This window comes from Chanos chanos, chromosome 15 (assembly GCF_902362185.1).
Source record: "Chanos chanos chromosome 15, fChaCha1.1, whole genome shotgun sequence".
NCBI classification, from domain to species: Eukaryota; Metazoa; Chordata; class Actinopteri; order Gonorynchiformes; family Chanidae; genus Chanos; species Chanos chanos.
The window spans coordinates 10,652,366-10,679,965 of NC_044509.1; the positions used below are offsets into that span (position 1 = coordinate 10,652,366).

Below are 27,600 nucleotides of genomic sequence, written 5' to 3' on the forward strand. Positions count from 1 at the left end.
GGTACTGCCCATTGCAAATGTGCTGTAGCAAAGTGTGGCCTGCATTGTGCACAATTAACCTGGATGTACATAGCCACCGAAGCCATTCCGATTCTCAGGTCCAAATATAGTGGTACCATTGAGGTCGCTTTGATTAATGGCTGTTTGAGTGCAACGAGAGATTTAACCTTGGTCGCTCCTTCTTTAATTGTCTCTTATGAAACATGTTCTCTTGATTGCTTTATTGACATTTCCTTCTCAGCTCTAATTGATGCTCCTTTAATAATAGATGCTGAATGTTACAGAAGTTTTCTTGCCCGCGGTTTAAAAGGTGCGGTAAGCACTTTTTTTTTTTCTGTCGATTGATGCCGAATTTTCTCTATATTGCTCCTCACAGAAAACGCTGTAGGTCTTTACAACAACAAGGCAGTAAATGAAGAGCAAGTGGCAAGTCAAATGTTATGTCGCATGACTGACAGTGTCGAGACCCACAGCGTGAAAAGAGAGAGAGAGAGAGAGAGAGAGAGAAAGAGAGAGAGAGAAAAATAGAAAAGGGGCGAAGGGAAAGAGAGGGGGAAAATGTTTATCCCCACCAAGTGCTGTTTTCTAATTAATTTCTGTGAAAAGTGATTCTATTTTGGATTAAACGTCGCAGAGAGAGTGGGCGGACGCTCCTCCTGACTGTTGGGCGCCCGCTGTGTGACCTTCTGCCTCCGGCTTACTGAGTTTTTGGAGTCAGGTGTGTCTGGGTAACCACGGGACTCCACAGAGCTCCTGTACGTCCCGTCAGCGGCACAGGCCGTCGCCCACTGCCAGAACAGACACCCACACACACACACACACACACACACCACCGCTGCCCCAATTACTACTCCTACAGTAAGAGCTCAGTTACTCCAAAATGAAGATTAAAAACATCTGAAATGTAAAGATTATTGGTTAAATATATTTCTTAGACTTTCTTAGCCATCGATATTTTGCGCTCCCTCCATTTAATTTGGATTTGGATGCCTAACAGTGTTATTAATACTATGAATAAGTTAGTGCTGTAGTGAGTCACTTACACACACACATACACACACACACATAAATAAATTCAGTAAGGACAGGGGGGTTTTAGATGTAGTGGGTGTAAATCTATGCTAGATGTTTATGTTGAATGCGATCGTGCATATTTTTAGCACCCCCATCATCAGTACATAAAAATGTAATGCATATTTAGACATTAAGCCGTTTGCTCTGAAATCCTGTTTGAAATTCAGTTACACTTCATCGCGAGGCTCTGACTGTTTATGTTCGTGCCTCTGTTACAGTCAGTCGTATGGAATTGAACTATAATTTGTTCGTTAGATTTGTTTCACGTTTTTGAAGTTGTCAGTTTGTTTCCTTTTTAGTGTTTGCTTTGTCAGCGTTGTTGCCTCAACATGAATTTAATTGGATCATTGTCTTAGTAGGGGGGACGTATTAGGCATCACCAGTTAAAACAGACTACAAAAGTAGCTTCCTTTTGATATTCATTGCAGTAAATCTTTTGTTTATTGTGTTGTACTGGAAAACATGTTTATTATTTTACACTGCTTGTTGTTTCACTTCAGGGCGGTGTGTGCGTATGTGTGTGTGTGTGTGTGTGTGTGTGTGTGCATGCACGCTTTTGTGTTCTGTACAGTGCTTCGAAGCATGAGCACAGTAACCTAAATGAAGAGTTCTCACTCTCTTACTCCTTTCATCTGAAACCACAAAGCAGCCACTGAGCTACATATTTAATTGGCCTTCGCCGCTGTAATTAACTGGGCTGTAAAGAGCAATCAAACTTCCAGTTAATTTCCACTTTCCTTCGCTTCTTACGGCCCCTACGGCTCCACCGGGAGTATACGTTCAATCTGTCTGCGACAGCACCTTCCTAATATCCCCTGAGATCACAACAGGTAAAAATATTTTTATGACATGCCAGTCAGATAGTGATTTCTGAAGTCACTGCTGGTCTGTCCTTATATAATTGTACAGCCCTTTGTTTTGAAGAGCAGACTGTTCGCTGGCTTTGAGGATTTGCATAAATGCATTGCATTCCATCCATCAAGCTCAAAGAACGGTCTAGAAATAAGGATCGCGGAAAAAACTGCAGTCACCGTTTAAACCGTGAATCGCACATTCCTGTGTAAATTTGGTTACAGACTTCTGTTTTAGTCTGAGCTGGCACCACCTTTAATGGGATATAGGTTGTAAGCGTCGTCTTCCTTTGCTTTTAACTCATGTTTTATTAAAAGGCGGACCGTTGGCGCTCACACGGAATGGGAGAAGGGAAAGCGTGCTGGATACACGCAAGCTCTTATCTCCCACACGCCGTTGTTTCACTGATTTACCGCAGTGTCGTGTCGGCCTGATACAAGGATGTTCCTTCCGCTTGATTCTCAAGTGAAAGATACGATCAAATATTAATGCAAGCCTGAGGGCTTTTTTTTTTTTTTTTTGCACTGAGGATATATGCATCATCCTTATGTGAATATGGAGATACAGAGAAAAAAAAACTTGCCCCCTACCCTGCCTCAGGCAGGAAGAGACCGTGTTATTATCTTGAGGTTCTTAAAAGAACAACAAGAAAAAAAAACCTCGTTTAACCTTTCAATGGATTTCTGGTGTGCTCAGCTTAATCTGTCGTTTCTGTTGGGCACTGTTAACCTGTTCAAAAGGTTGAACACAGTCAAGCGTAGTACAGTTTTGAATTTTTATTTGGATTTTGACTGTCTCAAGGGTGACTCCACTCTCCAGTCAAAATATGGTTTTGGATTAGTCTAAATCTTTGTCTGGGAAACCACCTGAATGTATATTGATTCAGTCTGCTAATCATGCTATCATAAACCCTGTAACAAATAACAACAACAACAATAATAATAATAATAATAATAATAATAATAATAAAATGACAAAAAGGCTGCCACTAAGTGACCACAGCCTACTGTACCGTGTACACTGTGGGTATACTTTCCATTGACCTTCTTTAAACAGCTAACCATGCAGATGTGACATTTGCACAGTGGGTGTCTTTCCAAAGTACAATAAATCATTTCCATGTTCTCAGTTTTAGTAACATTAGGTACCAGAGGTTTAGAAAATGTCTCATCAAATATTTGGTTAGGTTCCACTTGGGTTCCTGACAATATTAGATGGGATATGAGCAGAATTATTAATCCAACAAAGTGTGTGTGTGACACTACTACCAGTAATCTCTCGAGACCAGGAATTCTTCATTCATTCAGGAATTATTAACCTGAGGAGCTTAATATATATATATATATATATATATATATATATATATATATATATATATATATATATATATGTATATGCAGATTGGTTCATTTGTTTTAAACAGTAAAGTATATCTACTACCAGTAATCTCTCAAGACCAGGAATTCTGTGATTAAATGACTAAAAAAGACACCAGCTTGTTTCTCTTGATTCTGGGGATAGCCTACATGCTGTTGATACACAGATGTTGTTTTCTCATTGGTCGTTAAAAAGAAGTCAATCAATGTTTGTCAGTCAATCAGTTAATACGTCCCCCCCCAAAAAAAGAAAAGTAAATCCAAATGGAGAATGTCCATCTATCCATTCAAAACCTTGACCTTCTCTCAGAAACCTCTTTTTTTCTTCTTCTCCCCCCTCCCCCCCCCCCCCCCCCCCCATTCCAGCTGTTGCCTTTAAACTGACCCTTCTCTTACATTCACATGTCTGCTGTTTACCAGATAATCTTCTGTCCCTCCGCATGTCAGTGCCGTGGGCTGTTTTCGTTGGCCGTCCCATCCAGATGAAGATTTTGATGAGATAACGTGGCAGCGGTGGCTCAAATATGACATCGCTATGATCTGAATAAACACAAACAAGCCTCAATCACAAACAGCCAGCGAGCGTGACTCTCTACCTCAGCGTGTGTGAACGTGTGATCGTTTAGAAGTGTCACTGAGTCCCTAGATTGGGTTCATTTGCATACCTAAGTGTAATTACCTTCCATTGTTGCAGGTTAATTATGTTACTACGCGGGTACAGTGCATCTCTGAACAGTTCCATTGTTGTAAGAGGTGCAGAGGAGATTTATTGTGGTGATGAAGCAGGACTGTTCATGTAAATACTCACTGACTAAAACTATCGGCTAACCCTTCATAAAGCTTTGGGTTTTACTCTATGCCCTGATGGTTTTCTGACATCATTGTCTTTCTTCATCTCTCGTTCTTCATGGATAAAGCGCCCTGATAGCTCTTCTTCACTGTGGGTTTGGCACCTGACTGTAGACTATAGCTCAGTCCCACGTCGCCATCTAATGGTTACTGTGAGCAGTTACAATGTCAAAAAATCTACACACATAGGCACAGACCTCACTCACTTGACCCTAAGAACATAACACAGTTCTGTGCAGTCTGAGTTATTCAGGTTTATTTTGTCAGCCCTATGGTATTATTAATGTCTGTTCTAAGTCTGTCAGTTATTTACTGTTAGGAACACAGTGCCGTGTATCCCAGGAATTATATGCAAAGCATGTCTTGACTGAACAGTATCTTACATGAGAAAACGACTGCTTCATCTGCTGTGTGTGTGGCATGAATTGTCTATCATAGTCACGTTGACTAAATTGCCTCTGGTAGTGTGTGCAGTGTTGCATTCACTCTGTGTGTGTGTGTGTGTGTGTGTGTGTGTGTGTGTAGCCAGAATAACCTGAGGAGCTTATGTATATACATATATATATATATATATATATGTATATACATATATATATATATGAGAGGCAGAGTGGTCCATTTGTTTTAAATGGTAAAGTATATCTTACTGATCACAATAAATAAATAAATAAATAAATAAATAACCAGAAACAAGCTGTAGGATTCTCTGAACAATTGCCACATTTCAACTATTAGTAATAAACATTAGTAATTGCATCAGTTTGCTCTTTCATACTGTTTTTAGAATGAACGTAACACTTCTGCATAGCTGAAGTGGTTTATACGGCAGAGCATACTGAAAGAGATCCTAGAATAGAACAACATTCACGTCGACATCATCTTTGAGCCCACATAGATGAAAATCCTTGTGTAATATTTAAGTCATTTAATGATTACATTAATACTGAGTCAGTGAAAGCCTGGCTGCAGTGTGTGTGTGTGTGTGTGTGTCTGTGTGTGCGTGTGTGTGTGTGTGTGTGCTTGGTGAGGAAAGAGAAGCTGGCTCACAGTGAGTTTAGCTTTAGTATTTGTGCTATGATGCGTGAGGTCGTGTTGACAGTGAAGACCCTCACTGACTGCAGAGTGTGTGCGTACGTGTGTGTGTGTGTGTGCGTGTGCGTGTGTATTCAGGCAGCCAACCTCAGGGCTCATTACTGATAATATAAAGTAGATTCCGCTTTGCTGCACAGCCTACTCCACAGAGCACAGGCAAATGTATGCGATGCCCATCCAAGGCACTCTACTGTTGGCTTTTCAATCCCACCCATTTCCACTGCCCGTTGTAGCGTTGAATAACGAGACATACCCTCCTGTCCCTGTTTAATTTCATTAACATTATAAAATAGCACTAAACCTAACCTCTCTGCTTTCAGAGGTACGTGTGCGTGGGCATTGATTTATGCGCAGTCCATTTCGGAAGGTTCTTTCTCTTCCGGCTTTTTGGAGCGTTGCCACAGCGCTCTGGTTTTACCCCCGCGCTACAGCACTTTAAGAGCTCCAGACCGCGGCTCAGACAGCGGGTTGGGTCAGGCAGGTTGATGTATGGAAGAGTCGTTCCATTAGGAGCGCCCTGTATGCCCTCGGCTTTCTCTCTGAGGCACCGGACAGGAAGGTCTCTCTGATTATTGGGGGGGGGGGGGGGGGGGGGTTCAAGGTCAAAGGGGAGGGGAGGGGTCAGTCCTTGTTTACAGCTCACATTCTCTTATGGAGACACAAGCTCACAATTTTCACTTTGTCCCTTTGTGCCAAGCAGGCAGCTTCTGAATTTTAGTGCTTGGCAGAAGGTACACTCGGGCAATGTGCCATCCTCTGGGTTCTACTTTAGGAAATTGGCTTTAGCGAGTATATGAATTGTAATTATCACCAGCTACTCTAGTCATGTAGGAGTGTCATTGGACAACTGAGTGGTCACCGCCAACTCTCTCTGGAGAAATGTTTTTTAAAAATACTCATAGAATTATTGCAGTCATGTGCCACATTTGGGTTCACCTTAGTTTGTCAGTCTGAATAAATATTGGAAACCTCACTTTTCGTCCGTAAGGTGTAATATGCACATTTGTTTATTCGAAGCAATTTCATACACAAGATTTTTTTTTTAACATGTCAGTTATTCACATGATTAAAAAGGCAAATTAAAATCAAGAGAAAATATGGATAAAAATACGATTGATCAAACTGCAACTCCCTCCAGGCGTCATTCTATGATTTCCTTGCAGTATGTCACTTATGAATGTAAAGTACAACAAGATTCTGACAAGATCGTGATTTTCCAGCCTACTTGGCATCATTTATGTGTGTCGCTACAAAGATCAGAACGTTTGAATTTCATTAAAATTCAACGAACTTCACTGAAATTTTCCTCAGTTTTCTGTCCAGTGGCAGTTACTGACAGTTTGACTGGCAGCTGCAGGAGCAGAATAGAGCTGACTTTTATAGTTGCTTTATCAGTGTTTTACCATTGATCCATTTCACCTCTTTTAATCGGTCTAGTGCAGTGAGCATGGACATTGTAGGTCTCGTAGAACCCGGTGCTATTCGGGACCTTTCGTAATGGCACACTGTAATTTTGTTTTAGTAAATATTTCTCTCAAGACTACTGGAGTCCTATGTCTGCTCGTGAGGTAGCGTCTGTGAGTTATAACCGGAGAGAGGCTGAGAGCAGCTGAATGTAGGACTGAGAGAGAAGGAGGAGAGTAGAGAGTGAAATAGAGGTTGACTTTAACCACAGCAGAGAGAGAGAGAGAGAGAGAGAGAGAGAGAGTGAAGGAAAGAGAGGGAGAGAGAGAGAGAGGGAGGGAGAGAGAGAGGGAAAGGGAGAGAGAGAGAGTGAAGGAAAGAGAGAGAGAGAGAGAGAGAGAGAGAGAGGGAGGGAGAGAGAGGGAAAGGGAGAGAGAGAGTGAAGGAAAGAGAGAGACAGAGAGAGAGAGAGGGAGGGAGAGAGAGAGAGAGTGAAGGAAAGAGAGAGAGAGAGTGACTTGGAGAGAGATGGCTGGAGGGAGTGGGTGAAAGGGGTAGAGTAAGGCAGAGTACCAGAGCAGGGAAGGAAAGTGAGAGAGACAGAGAGAGAGAGAGAGAGAGAGAGAGAGAGAGAGAGCAAGCTGAAGAAGTAAAGAGAGAATGCATCATGGGTTTGTGAGTGAACGTGAGTGTGAGTGGTGTGTGTGTGTGTGTGTGAGTGTGTGAGTGTAAGTGCTCGTAAGGCAGACTGCCGCTCAGCGAGGAGCCAAGCGTCTCTTTCGTACCCGCGTACGCCGTCTCTCCGCGTCCGTCCACCCGAAGCTAAAAACTCCACATGTCTGGCCAGTGGAATGTCTCCCATTGTTAAAAAGCCTGACTGCTTCTCTCCCATGCTTTGCCACTGCAAAGTTGCATGTTCCGATAACACTCTGTCGCTGATGTTCGGATGCAAGGTAGGCAAAGACTTTCCGCCTAACTCCAGCCTTTAAGGCTATTCAAAGCTTTGTCAGATCCAAAGGGAATTTTGATATTTGTGGAATGTTATTCTTTGTACATACGTGGTTTCTTGTTCTACATTTTGCTAGGGATATCAACCTACTCATTTTGTTTTGAAGGAACTGTTTGAGAGTGTCTGGATTGAACTGTATGTAAACTGTATGCGAGTGTTTATCTGAACATGTCAGGCCAAACAGTCGTTCGGACGACATTTGTAAATGTAATTGTAAATGTAAATGTAAATTTGAGGCACGTATAACTACTGCACTATTCCCCCCCCCCCCCCCTTGTCGCTGGTAATTAATTTTGTCGGAAAGGTCAACATCGCTCCTATGAAAGCACTGAGACGCAAGCGTATCCTTTATTTAGTCATCTGTTGTTTTGATTTGCTCACTTCTCTGTAAAATACACTCAAAACGCATTATTTCAACTTGGAAAGGCTGTCGCCCGACCGGAGCTATGTGTACCAAGGTGCTTCAGACTGTACTCAAACAGGCAGCCTGTGCAGGGAGGAAAGCATTACATATTACCGTTAGAAGCAGCCGCTGCTTAGAGTCACTGCTCTCGCGTGTTCATTTCTGAAAGTAACTTATATATTGTGTTTTCACAAACAATGCTTATTTTGTATTACCTTAAAGTCACTAAAAAAACTCCACAGCTTTATAATGTCATTCACCATAATGAATATTTTGGCGCTGAACTTCTCTTTAAATGAATAAATGAGAAGATAAGTACAAGATCTTGCACGTGGTGTGTAAACTAGTTGATACTGCTCTCAGTCTCTGTCCCAAGAAACAGCAACCCTCACTGTTTGAAGCCAAGATGCAGAGTTATTCTCACTTACAAACGTCAAACATGGGTAGGCTTTACTGGATTTCAAAATGAAACCAACAAACCAACAATGATTAATATGAATCCACCAAGATAATGTCAGAGAAATGGCACCTGTTAATAGAGTTTTATTGTAGTATGGGTTGTGTTAAAGAAAAAAAAAAAAAAAAAAAGGTAAAGTGAAGTAGTCTGGGGGAGCCACTGTCCTGAGCTTGGTGGTGAAAAAAAAAAGTTTAAAAAAAAACTTTTTCCTCTTCCTGATACGACCGAACACACAATACCAAACAACACAGCAAACAAACCCCTATATGTACTGCTCATCATTCCCCTGTCTGGCTGGTCCTGACACGCTCATTAAACAGCATGTGGCAAATGAGCCTCACTGGGTCTCATTCACAGGTAGTAGGGTGAATAACTATGGCCAATCGAGCTGCACCATCAAACCTATTCCTCAGCATGTCCATCCAACAGAATGTCACAGAGTGTTTTGTACAAACACATTATACATTATATGTTTTTTTTGGGGGCGGGGGGGGGGGGGGGAGGTTTCGGTCCCCGCCTTTTTTTTTAGAATGGTTTATCAGAAAATCTTGTGCCTGCCCTAATTAGATACGGAAGAATGGTTGTTAAAGGGTGTCAACTTTAGGGTGTCAGTGTTTTTTTTTTTTTCCCTCTTCCGTGGAATCATGGCCCTGGAATCCAATTGCACTTAATTCAGGGGTTTGAGAGATTTTCTCTTAACAAGGTACAGTGAGTCTTAGCTTCAGCTTCAGTGATCCATGCTCTCCCTGCCTTCAGAATTAGCGTTAGAGAGAGAGAGAGAGAGAGAGAGAGAGAGAAAGAAGCAGGAGGGAGAGAGAGAGAGAAGGAGGAGAGGAGAGAGAGAGAGAGAGACAGAGAGAGAGAGAGAGAGAGAGAGAGAGAAGGTGGTGGAGTAACAAAAGAGCGTGGAGTGAGAGAGAAACTGTTCAAGGATTAATTCTTAGCACACTGCCAGCAGGCATGGCTCTGCTGCATTAATTAACCCACAGTTTTGCATGTGTGGTGGCTTAAGTTAATGCTCTGCGGAGAATGTGTGACTTATTTCTGAATATTTATCAAAAGTCTCTTGCTGGGCTTGCTAGACTTCACATCACGCTATCTCATCACTCATTCATTCAGTAAATAAATAAATGAAAGAAGAAAGAAGAAATGAATAAATAGATAAAACTACATGATTTTAATTTCTAGGTTGTTTGGATGGATCCTGACCAAAAGGCCTTTTCGTTAGCTAGCTGGAACAGGGGGTTATTACTCTCACCGTTGTTGGACCCTTAGCTTAAGAGTCAGGGCGTTTGCAGCATCGCATGTTAACATTCTCAGAACGGACATTTCTCCAGTTTTCTTAAATTCCTCAAAACGCTCAGAGTTGTCACCGCAGGGTCCATAACACCTTCGGGGTTTTACGGTAATGTAGAACATTTCTGTTTTTTTTTTTTTCCAGAGTACTTAATTTTACATGCAAACACTTTCCTTAAACCACCTTGGAACACAGGATTACTCTTAAGGAAACTTTGAAAGAACTTTGCCCCCACCTTGGAAATCTTCCCTGTTAAATTAGATACTGCAAGCCAGTGCGCAGCCTACAACGATGTTTTAGGATAAAACGCAGTGATGGGTGCAACAGTTTTACTCGGCGTTCTTCAGAGACGATAGAACATTCTAGTATAAGAGGATTTGTGGATCATGTTAATAAAAGTAGATTCCGGTCATAAAAAATTAATATATTGATTTCACTTGATGACTGACATACTTACAAGTTCTTTTTATTCTTTTGTCATTAAACCATATATGAAAGAAGTTTCCCGCATTTTCTCCCCCACACTGGGTCTGTTTCTGACGCTGCTTGTCTGTCTGTTTGAAGGGTTGCTGGTAACCAAAGCTCCAGAGTCCTCTTTGCTCAGTGAAGTTATCCATTGCTGATGTGTCTGTGGAATAGCTGAGGGATATGTTTCTTTTTGGGCATGGAGAATGTTATATTGATATCCAAGCCTAAAAAGTAATTTGATCTGGCAAAGGCTATGCAGTTTCCTCGCACCCAAATAGAGGTTACTGTCAAAACGTATTGGCGGTAAAATAAAAAAGGATTCAGCTGCTATGGAGAGAATCTAGCCTTTCTTATATATTGTTACCTGCCATGTCAAAAAAAAAAGCTATTTTTTCCCATACCGCTCCATTTTTATCGTTATCTAACAGAGAACTACGTTATTAGAACCTATTGCAATACGCATTTTTTTCTGTCTTGGGGAAATCCATTAGTAATGGTAAAGCAGATGTAGAATAGGTGGTGGGTGTGACTTAACCTCCTCTCCATCTGGGTGCTCTGTGATTGGTTGTAACGGGTGTGTGTGTGTATGTGTGTGATGTGATGTATGTATGTAATGCCACAGAAAAGGGGTCAGTGCACACACAACCCACGAGGAGATTCCACACGATTCTCCATAGAGCCCGAAGTTCGCCCGCAGCCACGCCACCTCACATTTTCATCTCGTGTTGACGGAACGGAGCCAGAGAGAGCAGACCCATCGCTGGGGAAGCACCACCGGCACGTGATAAGCTCTGCCAGAGACACTCAGCGCAGGGCATGTCCTCCCCATTCTCTCGCTCCCCGATTTAACTCACTCTCGAGCAAAGTCCGTAGCTTCCCCTGTGTTACGTTAAAAGATCTCCTTCTGAACGGTCTCGCGCATTCCGCGCTAGTTCATCGGCGTTCCTAAAATGTTCCACAAACGTTTTCAGAATAGTTTCAGTCACTCACGCTTATATGTCGCAGCTTACTTAAAGTTACTGTAACTCATATAAGAGATACTGCAGCATATTAAATGACATGTTCACGCTAATGGTAAAAATGTTTTTAGAGTCTTAGACATAGCAAAATATGATCATTTTTAGGTTTTTTGTTTGTTTGTTTGTCTTGTTTTGGGTTTTTTTTTTGCCTCGTTGATTCACACACCATTGTGAACCCAGTAAAGGCTCCCTGGTACATTGTTACCGTGCAATATTAAATGATGAAAAATGAAATCTTCTATCTACTGAAGTATTCACCCTCTTTCGCCCCTTCAATCAGTACTTTGTGCAGGCGTCTTTGACAGCACTTATAGCTTTAAGCCCCCCCGACTTATGTCGGTACCAGATTTGCACATCTGGGGATTTGGAAATTTCCTATCCATTTACCCTAATCGATTTTCTCAAGTTGCGTTTTATTGATTGTCAGATGACAGCAGTGTTCGTGTCTTGACTCATATTCTCGTCGGAATTCAAACCAGAACTCTGGCTCCCAGGGCTTTTGTCGTATTGAAAGTCGATGCAAGTTTTCCTCATTTTTTGGCTGTTGTTTTCTCCATTCACTGATCCTTCTTTTCCAGGTGTCCCACTCCTGCTGCTGAAAAGCATAGTTTTTTTCATCACCGTACTTCACAGTAGAGAAATTGTCAGACATCCAAAGAGTAATGTTCAAGTTTTTGTAGGCATAGCATTTTAAATTTAGGTCAAAACTTTTCAGCTCATAAAGTTTACCTCAGTGGGAAGTTGCAGAGGTTGTTGATTTGTAGTGTATTTCACACTGAGCTTCTGTGTGTGTACAAGATGACAAAATGTGGAAAGATTTAAGGGGGTGAACACTTTCTGTAATATAGCACACTCCATCCAGCTATTCACTGAAAGAACGGATCTTATCTTGAAAAATGAAACTGAATTTTGCTTTCACTCAGAGGTGGTAAACACAGTGTAAAAATAGCACCTGCTAATGGTTCCAACCATCTCAAGACCGCTGTTAGAATCTCACAGTTTCTGTTTTCATGGAGATGAAATCGCCAGTTCTGCAAATGTTTGCACTATGAAACTGCCGCAAGAGTACATCACAGTCGTCTGTTTGCTCGTAAATTAACCTCTGTGTCTCTCCCTTTTGGATCTTAAAGTGTAACTTGGCACGTTATGTGAGTTTTACATAATGAGCTGAAACTCGGGGAAGCTTTCCTCTTTCGAGCCTGTTGGTTCTCGTTTTTATCAGCGTTTAATAGTGAGTCCGAGATTTGCCCCAGGGTTCTCTGGCCCATTGGGAGCTCACTCATACAATGGCCATCAAGTAACTGTGACTCACTTGCTCTTTCGCCTTCCATTGTTCTGTAAGCTGCTCCAGAGCAGCTACAGTAGCGTTCCACAGCCATGGCTGGCCTATCAGAGTGACCTACAATTTATCATCCCTGCTTGTCAATGTACAGTTGTGTCCTGCACCATTACTGTCAAGGCCAGTAGCCCTCTGAAGTATTCATCCCATTAGAGCTGGTTTAGGTTAAACTGGCTCCAAGTACTCTTCCCTTCCTTTTAGTACCAATCATTTAGCGTCATAGGTATTATTTTAGCGTACCTCGCATTTTAGATGAAAATGGACCCCCAGATGTCATGGATGTTGGTTTGTAATTGAATCTGTGTGACTAAAGTGATTGTATGAGACTAAATCTATCTGCTACGCTGCGATATAACAGTGAATTACACATCATAATGAGCAGGAGCAGTTGAAACCATGTGTATAAATAGTCCTTTTCTCTCTCTCTCTCTCTCTCTCTCTCTCCCCTTGAGACTTTCGTTAAGAATTCAGAATTGCGTTCGTCTTTGTAAAGCAAAAGGACATTTCCTAATGTTTCCAACAGCTGTCAGATGGGCTTCTCCCGCCTAGAGCGCAAATCACTCATGGTTAAGCTATAGAACATGTGCCTTGAACCACACAATCCTGAGATTAGACCGTTACCATAGAACCGTGGGCGAAACTGCAAAGGAGGCACATGCCCGTGAGACGTGACAGCCTCTGTGCATTATGGATATTCACTGTATTCAATTCATGAAGTTGACTGAGCTATTTCCTACCGAATTTGTAATGATGACAGCGTAGACAGAGTGATTTCTCTTCGCTGCAATCGATCAAAGTTAGCAGTCGTAGTGCACCACAGAAACGTAGGATGTTCAGACAGTGACTGCTTTGAGTCTATGTTGGCAAAGTCGTGCTTGCTCGAATGGCTGACGATCTTTCTTTGTAACAACGTTATCATACTTTAGGACAACCAGTCATTTCATCTAAAGCAGTCAATGCTCTTCGAATAATATTACCTAAGCTGTCGCTAGCCAAACAGCTCCAAATGTCACCTCAGGACAGCCCTCAGAATCCTACAGCATGCATACTGAGTCTTGCAGTCTTGCTCTGGGATAATTTACCCGAGGTCTGCACTAATAGCTTGGTCTCGTGTTTGGGAATGTACCGTGATTTTAAATATGATATAGCTTATCCCCACAGCTGTGCCTCCCGAGAGTGAGTGGGTGTTGTTTTCTCTTGTCAAATTACATTTCCTCTCCTGTCCTCATTCAAACACTTTCGTAAGCCGCGTTACCATTCCCGGCGGTCCTGTTTGTGGGCTGACAAACACAAGGATACACATTCCAATAGAGCATTCATTCAGAAGGTGGATCACATTAAATAATATTTTGTGTTTTCTCGAACAAAACAGCCTATATATGTAATTTACAAATATTGTTTTATCAGGTGGTGTTGCAGTATTCATGCATTACTGTGTATCATTAGAATGATGAAGTCAATTTATCTTAGAGGCAGCGTAAAGATATAATAAATGCAAGAGTGCTGGAAACCGGTAGCTGGAGACTTTTACATCATTTACATTTTAATAAAGCTAAAATGTCTCCAGATACCTCTAAATGAATTTGATCATTGCCCATTCTTCATGTCAGAACCTTCTAACCTTCTCTTATGAGCTCAACACCCATAAATCGTGTTTTGTTCATTTTAATCAAATGCACTTGACCCCTTCTATTTCAAGATCGGTCAAAGAACTCTACTTCCCAGAAAGCTTAGGGACATGGTATGGGCCTTATTACTTGACCTCTGTCAGCGTAGCGATGCTATGTGAATACAAGGGGTTCTCTTTTTTCTGTTAATGTAATAGTTAAGCCCATCAAACTAAGACTTCGGTTTTCTTCAGACTGCATACCATAGCCTTCATATTCTTTTCTGTAACCTGTATCTGATAGATCATGAAATGACTTTGTATGCCCAAATGAACTTACAAAGACAAAAGATGTCTTATCTGTCTTGAATAAATAGCATCATCAAATCTGTCAGCTCGATATAGATGCTACCAACATGGTGGCTCTTCCACTCATTTTCAAGATAACTTGCGATGCAGGCTGCCTGTAAATTTTTGTCTCGTTCTGTGACATCTTGTGGAGACAAGGACAAAAAAAAAAGGATTAAATGAGGCAATGTCATTTGTCTTTGACATTCCCAACGATGTAGAATTATGAAAGTAAAGCCCTTTCATATGGAGGGTAATGTAAAAATCCCTTGGGCTATGCTCACCACTGAACGAACCCGATAATTCATACTGGAGTTTCACAAAGCTTGCACGGATAAGAACTGAAATGAAAAAAAAAAGAAAAAAAAAACAGCTTCATGTTTCTTTTTTTTTTTTGATTCTCATACCTGTCTTAAACATTTGCTTTATGTTATGACATTTGGGAAAGGGAAAAAAAAATCCTAAATCTAAACAGGGCATTTAGCTTTTGACATATGACCAGTGTTTAATAAATGTTAAATATGTGTCTTAACTTTGCAGATAAGTAGACACAATATGGGTGGTTGGGTTTGGTATCTGCTTTATGTTAGGTCGGTACCTACACATGGTTACCTCCAGAGAATAAAGCACTTGTCAGTTGTTTTTGTTCTGAACGTGAACGTGACATTTCTATGGTTCCATGGTCTCAGTTTCGGCAGTGTCTATGTGAAGATTCCATTCACAATAATTACTGAAAAAAAACACTGTAGTCCCACTCGCTAGGAGAAACTTGATGATGATAATGAAAAGATAAACCCTATACATCTTTATATATCTTACTTATAGGCGAGTACCTGCTTTTTTGGTGTCTGTGGTACAGAATGACATTTTCTAAGCTGAAGTGTCGATTAGTCTGCATCATAATTTGCCCAGGCACTGTGGGGAAGAGCTGCTGATTGCCTTGGCTGGTATAATTATATGAAATAACAGACCGCAGCGAGAAGGTGCTGCTTAGCGAAGGTGAAGGTGCTCGTGAGTTGTAGATAATAGGCTCTCAAAATAGGGGTAATCCCTGTTTAAAAAAAAAAACAAAAAAAACCTGCTGCTATCACGAGGTTCCCCAATCATATGAAACACAGGTATTTTATTCAACTCCATTCACATCAACTCTCCCATATAATAATACGCCGTTCTCTATGACTCACCCATTCTATGTGGCCTATGAGGTCAAAACTCTGAAGAGGAATACCTTTTGCTGTGGGGTTAATGTAGCCTTTGAGATATAATCAGTGTTTTAAATGGGTTAAACAAATTCGTAGACACAGAGAGTTGTTCCTAAGCAATGTCTTCTCACGGAACGCTGTCGTTTCGCCGAATTCCGTAATCAGCGTCGTAGTATTTTCGGGAACACATATGGATTAGTTACATTGGCATAGCGTCGGGTTAAGTGGGAGGATTGGCATCTTGTATGTGACATGTTTGAATGGAGTTAGACTGAGGGAGGAGGGAGTGTTGTCAGCAGCACGCAGTGAGTGTCAGCCACAGACATATGCAAAACCGCCGAAACAAAGTGAGCACTTCAGAAAACAAGGGACAAAAAGGGCATTTAAAGCAGGTGGTTCCAAACAGGCGTGGTTTCTGGTTTAATGAAACGGTTAGGCTACTGTAGGAGTACGTAATGGTACATTCATACAGCGTTACTAAGCCAAGGGGCATGAACTATATCGGTTAACATCAATTTATCTACCATTATCAGCCCTTATAATGAAATGTAACACGGTCACGCATAGAAATGATCAGCCATTAGCCTGGCTGCCATGTCTGGAGGAGGAGATTTACGTGAGAGATTGTTGAGGCACATCTGGTAGGAGCATGAGCGCTAACCGCTCTTCAGCTTGCAGATTTTCATTTCGAGGAACGGTGACTAAGGTGATATTGACACAGGGATCTGAGGAAAAGACGTTTTTGACCGCAGTCACATGGGGTTGAAAGTGCGTGATGGTCCATGGATTAGTTTGAGGTGCGTGGCAAAACGGACCAGCAACCATCATTTCACCGCAAAAGTAGAAGAGTCCACCGTAGACAGCTTACAGTCCACGATTCCAGTTTTACTGAGGCTGCTCTGGTGGCTTGTAAATGGTGTTTCCTTTATCTAATAGTGTTTCCTTTATTTTGGCAGCTTACGTTAGAACAGGCTGACAGTCTCCATATGTTCCACTTCACCCTGTCACTGTACAGCAGTGTTTCTCCAGCCCTCCCTGGTCTCGCTGCGCGTCTGACTGTGCACCTCACCTTCTCTGACTCTTTTTTTTTCTGACTCTCTCTATTTTTCTGTCTCAACCTAAAAAATGCACAGCACATATGTCCTGTGTGTGTGTGTGTGTGTGTGTTGTGTGTGTGCCGTGTGTGTTGTGTGTGTGTGTGTGTGTTGTGTGTGTGTGTGTGTGTTGTGTGTGTGTGTTGGCAGCTGAAGGCCTGGGGTGGGCTGACTGAATGCATTGCAGCGTAGCCTGACATTCTGCAGTCAAGACCCCTTCACTCTCTCTCCTGTTCTCTCTTCCCTCAGTGTGAAACACTGCGAATTCCACTGGACTCTGTTGTCAACAGAATGCTAGTGTGTCATCTATTAGACCGGGCCATGCTACAGTAGCACTTCAGTGTTAACACCAGCGATGTTCTTTTTGTTTCACAATATGGGTGTGTCAAATTAGGCCAGCCTGAGAGCGGGGTAATTGCTAATTCGCACCGTAGCAGGGGGCGGTAAAAGTCTTTAAGGGGTTTCTTATGTTTGAGCACATGCAGTCTGATTCATCAAAATGTGATTATTCTGTCTATGTGGGGCAATGGGATTTCATGCTAGACATAGCCCAATGCATTTCTGTTGTCCATGGTTCAGTGATACGCAATGACACAGAAAGATTCATAAGGTTTGACCTTTTCTTTCCTGATCCACAAAGGAAGCAGACATGTCCTCCATGGCCTGATTCGATATTCATAGTTCGCCCTTTCATGCTTTAAAATATTCATTTTAGCCTCATCATATGATGGGAAGCAAAAAAAATTTTTAGTACCCTATAAATGTGGGAATATTTTGTTCATGCTTTTAAACTTAATAACAAGCACACTTGTGTGACAGTAAGGATGTTACTCTGTGTGGTGAAGTTGCTACTATGAATTGCCAAGCCGCAATAAGTCACCTAAACCATGTTCTGTTGTGTGTGTGTGTTTTTTTATTTTAAATTTAGACTAGGCTTAGTATTGTGGTGTGAGTTACTGTGCAGAAAGGTTTTTTCCTAACGTGAACTCTCCCTCTAGTGGTATATATTGCGTACAGCAATGAGAGTATTTCCGGCTGCAGTGCTGTTAAAATCAGGAGACCGCTGTAAGGCCTGTACCTGACTGAGACGTTTACTGTTGTGCTTTCGGTGTGGCGTCGTTACACAAAATGATCTCTTGCTTTTGTCAAAGAATCCAACAATCTCTGAATACTCACTGAATATGATGACGTGAATCTTTACAGGCTACACTTTTATCTTCCTCTCATTGTATGGATTTATATAGGGCCGGACTTTTTTTCCTCGGATTTTGTTTTCTCTGCACATAGCACATGTCAGTTGCTTTGTTCCGAACATGAATGTGAAATTTCTGTGGTTCCATGGTCTCGTACTTCGCAAACTGACTGCATATGTGTTCTGCCGTGGCATGGATGCTTCTTCCCTCTTTGATGTGTGTGTGTGTGGGTACGCGTGTGTGTGTGTGTGTGTGATGAGGGTCTATGACTGATTAACATTTTGCTGGTAGGAACGGTCGGTCATTGCTGGAATCCTCTGTCTGTCCACAGAACAGGCCGGCTGCGGTGCAGGGCTCTCCGCACACCGCCCAGCCCCCGGCATGCATGAACCCGGCCTTGACGAGTGCTCCCTGGGTGAGAGAGGGTCAGGGTTCGGCCCCAGTGCCCCATTCATGCCATCTTTCATGCCATGGGCTGTTGCTTTTATGAGCCTGTCGCGTCTTAACACAGCACATCACAGGTTCAGGACAGACTCAAGCTGTCCGTTCACTGCCTGGCACTAAGCACTACAGTGCTACACTCGCCTCACATCATTTTCTGTTTTTATTTTCAAATTTAGGCATAGCAAGGGTACTCACATTTCTAAGTTGTTTCACAGGTCGCCTGAATGTGCTGTCTATCAATGCTTTGCTCCAAATGTTTTGCTTTCACAACACCTGTGCTACGTGTAAACGTATATTCCATTTTGAATCATTATTTTTTCCAGGCTCCATTTCCTTTTTTTTTTTAAGTTCGTGATTATTTGAAGCAGATGTTGTGTTTAATTAATTCACTGAATATTCATTTTACTGCATGGTTCATTGTACTCGTTGGTATTTGTCACTGCACTTCAACGAATGATCATATCAGGCACCTTTTAAGCTTGCATTAAACCACTGTATTTCCAGATACACATGACTTTAAACATGTATCACTTTCCATACCGCTCACTGTAATCTGAAACTGGACTCGTTTCTTCGATCAAACTAACTTACTTGTCCTTTCTCCTCTATCTGCCCATCTTGCCTTCCTCACTTCTGTCCTCCTCTTCCTCCTCCTCCTCCTTGTCTTCCTCGTCCTGTTCTCTCTTTCTGGCAGTACCGATATCAGGATGAGGATTCACCGCCCCAGGAACACGGCTTTCCCCGGCTGACCAATGAGGTGCGCGCCCCGGAGCTGGTCCACGTGTCGGAGAAGAACCTGTCGGAGATCGAGAACGTGCACGGCTATGTCTCCCACTCCCACATCTCACCGCTTAAGGTCAGTACCCCCATCACGGGTCGTGTCATGTGTGACCGTCACCATGGCATTCTTTAAGAACCCCCCCCCGCCCCACTCCACCTCTCCTGTCTCTTTCATTCTATGCCAAAGTCCTTTTTTTTTGTTTGTTTTATTCATGTCTCCTGTCTACCTCTCTCATTCTCGCAAAAAGTCATTCTGTTTCCCGCCCTGAGTCACTGATTAGCCTCTCTTTTCAGTATTTGGTTGTTAAATTAAAACGCTAGCGTAGTGACGAGAACCCTTATTGTTGAGGTGCGCCACTCAATATGAAGTAAGATTAAGATAAGTTTTTTTTTTGTTGACCTTTCATCTTGTGAAGATGATAAATCAAGCTGATTAAGCATGTTGATGTTGTTTTCAGTCAGAAAGAGTACCCAAAACATTCATTAGTAATGACGCTGTGCTCTGTAGAGTGTTTCACTCGGTTTTACTCTAATTGTTTGTAACCTACGGCCCACTGAAAATGTTATTTGTGGTCATAAAGACCCCAGATTAGTCCATTTAGACCCAATGCCATGAACATTGGATAGCACATGTCCTGATGTGTTAAAACTCTCTGATATAACTACCAGTATAATGAGGTCTTCCATTCTGTGTGTGGCTAGAGGAACTGGGATCATATTTCTTAGTTCTGCTATTGGCCGGGCCTGCACAGAGGCTTTAAAGTACAAACCAAGAGCTTTGTGGTGCTGTAGGGAAAGATGTGTTCACACTGCGATCCACAGCGATATGTAAGTTATTAAATTTACATCTGCTCCGCGTAAAGTTTATTAGCAACATTTAACAATGCCAGCGTCGTCCCGTCCTCCACAACGTTAACGAAGCCGCAATTAAAATTAATTGACTGTTTCAATCAGTCTGGTGTTTAATAATTTCATTCATTGCATAACAGTGCAATGTGCCGCGGAGTATGTTGGAAAAAGGGCATCAAGAGACGAATTGTTCATGGTTCCGCGTGCAATTTAGAACATGACTTCAATAAATCACCCCTTAATGTGTTGTATTGAACTAACAGTAGTCAGTCCAAATGTTGACTTGCATAGTGGATTTCACTTTGCGATATTGTACACGAGCTTCAGTCTCAATGCCTCTGCTTTCTACCCAGCATCCCCTTTGGGATTATCCAGGGTACGACGTTATTCTTAGTGCACACAATATGCTGGGGCACAGCGTTGGTGCATGTGGGAAGTTCTTTTCATCCGTTATTTTATTTTATTATTTAGGCCGTTGTAATTACATTTGCTGCCACTAGGTGGTAGCCAGTTACCAAGTTGAAAGGAATGATACTTTGGCTGTGGCCATTGTTTTATTTCTTTATTTATTTTCATGCTTTACGTTTTTATATAAATCCATTTTTTCGTCATTACCGTTACCAAATACTTCAATGACTCTTTTCTTTCTGCGGTCCAGCACATTAAAGGGACATGAATCATGACATGTCTTCCACGAGAACTTGTGCAAGTGATAACGTCTGAAATTTGAATAAATCGTCCGCGAGCAGAAAAGCGAAAACAGGCCCTATGTCTGAATGACCTTGGTGATTGTGTGGTTCTCTCAAGCCACATTTCATGTTAGGTGGGAAGGTTTCAATCTTATAAGGACTTTTTTTAAAGTCTGTGAGTTATAGTTGAGTAGCATGCTTGGAAGGGAGTCCATTCCAGTTTTTTTTCACATAGCACTGTAAACATTTGATATTCAAGCAACAACAGAATCTATCAGGCTGATCTGTGTTTGTCATGGTTTTAGTCTGTTCTATTCATTTTGGTTGAAAAAATGAAACCATGAGTTGCTAACTAATAATTCTATCAATACTTTTCATACATTTCATTGTCCTGTAATCCTATCATTTTCAAAAGTTTAGTAACCTGATTATGACAACAAAAATTAAAACTGCAATTATTTCAATCATTCATTAAGGATTATGATGATAATTAAGCCCAAAGCATGACTGATTCCATTTTCCCGATCTTTATTGGATACTTTTATGAAAGTCTAGATCATCATTCTGCGTTTAAAAAAAAACAAAACAAGAATAATGTTCACATGAGAAAATGCTTAATGGACACTACGCCGGATTTGAAGACGGTTCCTCTTGAAAAAAAGATCGATTTGCGTAGCGGCCAGAGTGCAGAGAAACGGCGTATCCACCTCCCACTTGTTTTTCTCAGAATCAGTCGAGAGTTCCTGTATTTGCAGCGTCTCAGATAAGATCCAATCAGAAGGGGCTCCGCTCTCAGCCAACGCGGTGGCTTCACCGACAGTTTACTGTAGGGACATCAGAGGAGCAGTCGTGCCAGGAGAAGCTCCGCTCCATCAGTCTCTTGGCAGTGTCTCTTTGGCATTAGTGCTCTAGGTTTACACACAGAGGCTCTTCCTCATCTTGGCTATGAAGGAAGTCTGACTCTCTCACCCCCCCCCCACCTTGCCTGCTCATCCAGCCAAACCTCCCAGTCTTTTCATTCATCCTCACATCTCTCTCTCTCTTTTACCGCCTGAGCACATGCAGTGTGACTGCGTCTCCATTACTCCTCCATTCTTTAACCAGTTCTTTTTCCCCTCCTTTGCTAGAGGATACTTGCTAGTGATCTTGTCTTTTATTTCTCATCTGCAGCCTGCAGTGGTTACCCGTTTTGATCTTACATACCCCGGTGTGACCGCAGCAAACTACCTGGCAAGTTTGATTTCTTTTTTTTTTTTTTCTTTCTTTCTTTTTTTTTTTTTTAAATTTCATTTCAGAGATGTCTTCTGAAATGTCTCCTTGTCCTGTGAAGAACATTTCATGCTGTGCTCGTTGGTTGTTGTTACGTTAATAGAGTTGCGTGTGCATGGAGTTCTCTTGAGATGGCTGAGGTGGTTTCATTCATTCATCTGGTGAACTGTTTGTAACTCTGTAACTCTGACTCACTTGAAAGATGGTAGGGGGTTCTTTTTTTTTTTTTAAAAAAGAAATTATAAACGAGTATCTCCGGACTGTGGTTATAAAAAGTCATTTTGATGACTAGTTATTTTGAGGCGATGTTTCTTATGTTATTCTTGTCTCTGAAATGATTGCCGTCCCTGAACATAGACCACTTCTTAGTCTCCTTTGTGCATATGATTCCTCACATCCTTTGCTTTTAAACATTTTGACCCTTTTTACCATTAAAATCCCTACCAACAGTAACACTTAGAAACGGTCCGACATGTTGTTTTTGATTTGAAATGGTATTGCGGAGCTGGGGGAACATGATATTCCACTCACAGCTTTTAGAGGCAGGACAGTATCTATCTGATCTCTTACTTGCCCACCTGCGACCACCAGCGATAGCCCTGGCTGTTGTTCTCTGGAGGACACATGCCACAATACTGACATTAGTGGTGAGAAAGAGGAGCATGACCTTGTGGCGACAGCTAGCCCTCCAGACGGGGCGTTGAGTGGCGGAGCGCAAGCAGGAGAGCACAGAGGACTGATGGGATGGTGGCCCTATAGTCCCCATTGACTTGACCTCAGCATTTCTTCTATTACTTCACAAGCATTAAAACAAAAAAAAATAAAAACAAATACTAATATAGGACAGTATATCTTTCTACCTATCTATCAATTATATCTATATCTATATCTCTATCTCTATATCTATCTATCTATCTATCTATCTATATCTATATCTCTATCTCTCTCTCTCTCTCTCTCTCTCTATATATATATACATACACACACACACACACACACACATAAAACAGGTCCTCTTAAAGACCCCTCCTCAGCTGTTTTCATAGCAACATTCCAGCCAAATTCTCTAATGAAATAACTATTGATTTTCTTTGGATGTAATTTCCAACCTCTCTCACAGTTCCTTGCAGCACCCAGAAGAGAAGTGAATATCAATCCCTTATGCAGAGAGTGAGAGAGGGGGAGAGAGAGAGAGAGAGAGAGAGAGAGAGAGAGAGAGAGAGGGAGGGAAGAAGAACTAAATTAGAGTAAAGACTCCCACTGTATTATCCATAAGTCATGCCAGGGCTGGGCACCATGAATTTGCTGTTAGCCCAGTCTCCTCTAGCTTTGGGACCTCTGAAAAATTGCTTTAATACAATGCTCTAATTGTCCAGGTCAGCATTAGTCGGCACAATGAGAAGCACTCTGCCTCAGCGCAGAGTAGGCACGGTTCGGAAAATGTTGTGACAGGCTAAGATGACGCTATGTCGTTTCGACATATTGCATTATTTATTCCTCAATTTCTCACGTTCTACAATTACACTGGAAATACGAACATTGTACGCAGTTAAAATTAACCCTGCGTCTGTCTGCGTTCTGAAGCTCGCATTTAAATTTAATGAAAAGCAGGACTGAGCAGGTGAGTAATATATATATATATATAAAAGAAATCAGGTTTTAGAGCACTCTACCTCCTGTGTGTCTCTGGGGAAGGAGTAGAGCACAAGTCTAATCTGGATTGGTTCACTGTCTCAGCTCCCTGTTGAAATAATTACCCCACAGTTGTCTTAGGACCCAGCATGGATTTCTGTTTTCACTGATTGGCTCAGAGATGATAGTGGGGCCATGTGGGAGTCTGATAAATGTCAGTGCTAGTGAGAGAGAGCTGAGAGAAAGAAATAAAGAAAAAAGATCGCAGCGTGATATTTATGTTCAGATAGGTCATATTATTTCAGCAGATGTAAAGGACTATGTTTATTACTGAATAATGCAACAAGGCAAATCTCCCATATATATATATATATATATATATATATATATACAAACACAAACACACACACACACACACACACTTACACGTGCGCACACACACATAAATATACATATATTTATGACATATACTATAATATATCAGTTAATGAATGCAGTGCTATGTAAAGGAGCTTCATTTAGTCAAATTAACATACTAATTGTTTTTTTTGCCCCTTATTTTTGTAAGATCACTTTTACTAAAACCAAAAGCTCTAGGTCCCTAAGGCTCTGGCTTAATGAATGTGGCCTGAAGGTCTCGAACAGAAATGAACTCATTAATGTGTTGAAAGACTTGAAGTTTACTTGAAGGGGCTTTAGGAGTCAAGTCTTTTCAGCCATCGTATCTCTTGAGTATTCCTGACACTCACAGCCATTCCTGATAGTTCTCCGAGCACACCCGGCAGGTACCCACATGAGTGTGCATGAAACCTGCAAAACACTAATGAGTTTCATCTGAGTGTAATACATTCTTAATAGACACAGTTCTACAAATACAATATCATTGGGTTTCTTTTTAGTCTTCTGTCACAAGATATCAGTTTAGATGCAGAGGTAGTTTTTTTTTTTCTCTGAGAATATTGCCTCAGATAAAATGTTTGTGTTGCTCAGCTACAGGCCTCAGTTTTTGGGGAAAAAATAAGCCAACTCAGGGGTGAAGTCTTTCTTTTTCTTATGAAGCGTATACAATTTTAACACAAAAGGAACCAGCCTCGTACAGTTAGCCACAGAGCTCTTCAAAAAAATGACAATGGAAGAGAACATCTTCATTTCCTTCTATTTTAAGGTTCTCCTTTCAGAAAATGAGCGCAAGAACACTAAACTTGAGCCACAGTTCTTTCAAGGCTCTTATCCGTGTCATTGAGTAGAAGAAATCGAAGCATTAGTGTCGTTTAAAGTTTTTCATTGAGAAAATAAATTCAAGATTTCCGTCGTATATGCACCGCCATGTCGGAGACTAGAATTGGATAAAGGGGGTCCTCAATTTTGGGACAGTCCCTCGAGCGTGCCATTTCAGCAGAAAACAATGCGCGCGATGACTGCGCGATAACGACCGACCGCTCTGAACTTTTTCAGATCAACGCGCAGGTGCTTCGGTGTACGAAAAACAAGCTCCCACTTTGAGAAGCCTACAGATAAGATCTCCTGTATTCATTTATGTGTATTCACACATTCCATTATAATTTAGATTATTTATGGTCTGAGTAATGACATCGTGCATTTTGTTGTTATCCAAAGTGGTTACTCGTCCACATTGTCATTAAAAGCTGTTGTGAGTGCCGCTCGGGTCAAAGCCCATGCACACTGCATGATAAGCACGGTGTGAATATGTTCTTACAGTAAGAAATGAAAAGAAAAAGAAAAAGAAAAGGCATACAGGCTTTGAATTATGATTGACGTCATTCTTAATCAAAAGGCGCAAACATTACTGAATGTTTTCCTATAATAGGAGTATGTATTGGCATGGCGTGATGTACAGCATATAAAAACTTCACTTTTTCAGCTGAGGTAGACAGCAAAAGTCTGTGGCTCACTACACGTGTACTGTGCATCAGACAGAGGACCACAGAACCGCAGTTTTTTTCGGTTTTGGGACAAAACCGTCACGTTTCTATGTCAGATGTCCTTGAGAATCTGTGTTGCTGTGTTTCTTAATGGGATGAGAAAAATGCATACGGTTCCATCTCTGTGTATGATCTGAATTCAATTGAATTCATCCCTTGTTTTTTTCTTTGCCGTTCAGAATATTAACCTATTGATTTTACATCTAAAATCACCTGTATTTCTCAATGAAATCTTTTCTACCAAATGTAGTTAAAGGCTACTGCCATGTTTTAGCTGAAAGCTTAGAGGGTATCCATGACCACATTCATACTTACTTAGCATTATTAATGTTTTCAGCATTGCTTTGACGGAAAGACTCTGTTCAGGTTAACCAAGCAAACAGAGATGAATCTTTGCTAACATCAAACTAAGATTGTGTGTGCGTCTCACCAAATAATAGACGCTTAGAAGAAGGCCACGTCAGACTAAAGCATAAGAGATGCAGAATGAATTCCTAACTAGACAGCTTTTTCTTTTTTTTCCCCTCATTGCTTTAAATGTTAGGAGAACATATCTTGTGAGCCATCTCATATGTCAATTTTTTTTTTGTGAAAAATTACTGATTCACCTATTCCACCCAGATACAAACCTTAAAGGGAGCATATGTAGCTATAAGGTAAGTAGAGACTTCAATCGACTTCTATCCATATTTATTCCTCATCAGGAATAAATATTGATGTATACTGTAAGCATTTCACATAATTTATAACATTTTCATAAAGCATTCTGGAGAGGACACGTTAATCGATTGACTTTTCACTTTAGTGTCAGGACAAAACAGCCAGTGCTCATCAGCAGTTGCCTGGTAACAGTTGTGTCTTTGACAAATTATTTTAATAATCAAATCTCTGCCCCCCACCTGACTCTCCCCTCCCCCCCCCTACCCCCCGCCCCCCACCCCCCCACTGACCATGTTTGAGAGCCGTGACCACTGCATCCTGTCTTTGAGCTGCATTTGAAAATGACTCTAAACTTGTTAGTGTCTGTATCACAGCCATGGTGCTCTGCTACCTGTTAAGTGGATGAAGTATGAAGCCAGGCTTGGCTAATCAGAGTGTGTCTCATGCATGACTGAAAGCTGTAGAGATTTGTGGTGAAGTGCCGTTTCCTTTGCCTCACGGCTTATCACAGCCTTTTCATTACAGTTTAGTTCAGGTATTCATTTTATGCCAGGTTTACCCTTCACTTTCTTTTTGATTTGATTTTGCATGGCATTTGGACAGTGAGAAGCATATTTTGATAGCAGTTCTACTGCCACGGTGATTCTAGTGATACAGCATTCTACTTGTTGGTCTATCTACATATCCTTAGCGCATGTTTTAAGTGTACACATTTATTGTGTAGTTTGTTACTAAAGACATGTTTAAATTTTCTCAATTCATTGCTTTCCCACAGCCTGTGAATTAATTTCAAAACTCAGAAATTTGCTGTGTCATTCAGGGGGAAAAAACAAAACTCAGATGCAGTATTGAGCTTGACTCACTAAGTGACATAACTGCTTTTTCTTTTTTTTTTTATGCATAAAACCACTCCCTTGCACTTTTACACATGCCTCTGTGTGTAACTGCGCTGAGGTAATCAGGCCTGATTTAATTGCTCAGGGACTTGTAATGGAGGCCGGGTGGCTCGCTGTCTGCACTTGTTTATAGATCCAGTCTTACGGTGGTGAAAGATGGGAGGCTAAGAAGCTTGATTTTACCTTGCCGAGAGTTGTAACTGCTCATGTGCGTGTCTGCCCGGATTCTATCGGATATGAGGCTCGCACTGCCGGTGGTTCTATAAAAAAAAAAAAAAAAAAGTTTAGTTGGTGTTCTGTGTCAAGACATCATCTCTAGACCTCCTTTTACTGGACACAGGAATCTCTTATCATTA

At 41.4% G+C, this 27,600-nt stretch overlaps 1 protein-coding gene across 1 annotated transcript in view; it reads left to right on the plus strand.

Moving 5' to 3' along the window:
- Positions 1–27,600, plus strand: part of dlg2 (discs, large homolog 2 (Drosophila)) — a 164,894-nt gene that overhangs the window by 43,889 nt on the left and 93,405 nt on the right. The window contains exons 3-5 of the mRNA XM_030792097.1: positions 1,106–1,133; positions 13,406–13,460; positions 19,330–19,382. Of these exons, the coding sequence (XP_030647957.1) occupies positions 1,106–1,133; positions 13,406–13,460; positions 19,330–19,382 (136 nt within the window). The remainder of the gene's footprint in view (positions 1–1,105; positions 1,134–13,405; positions 13,461–19,329; positions 19,383–27,600) is intronic.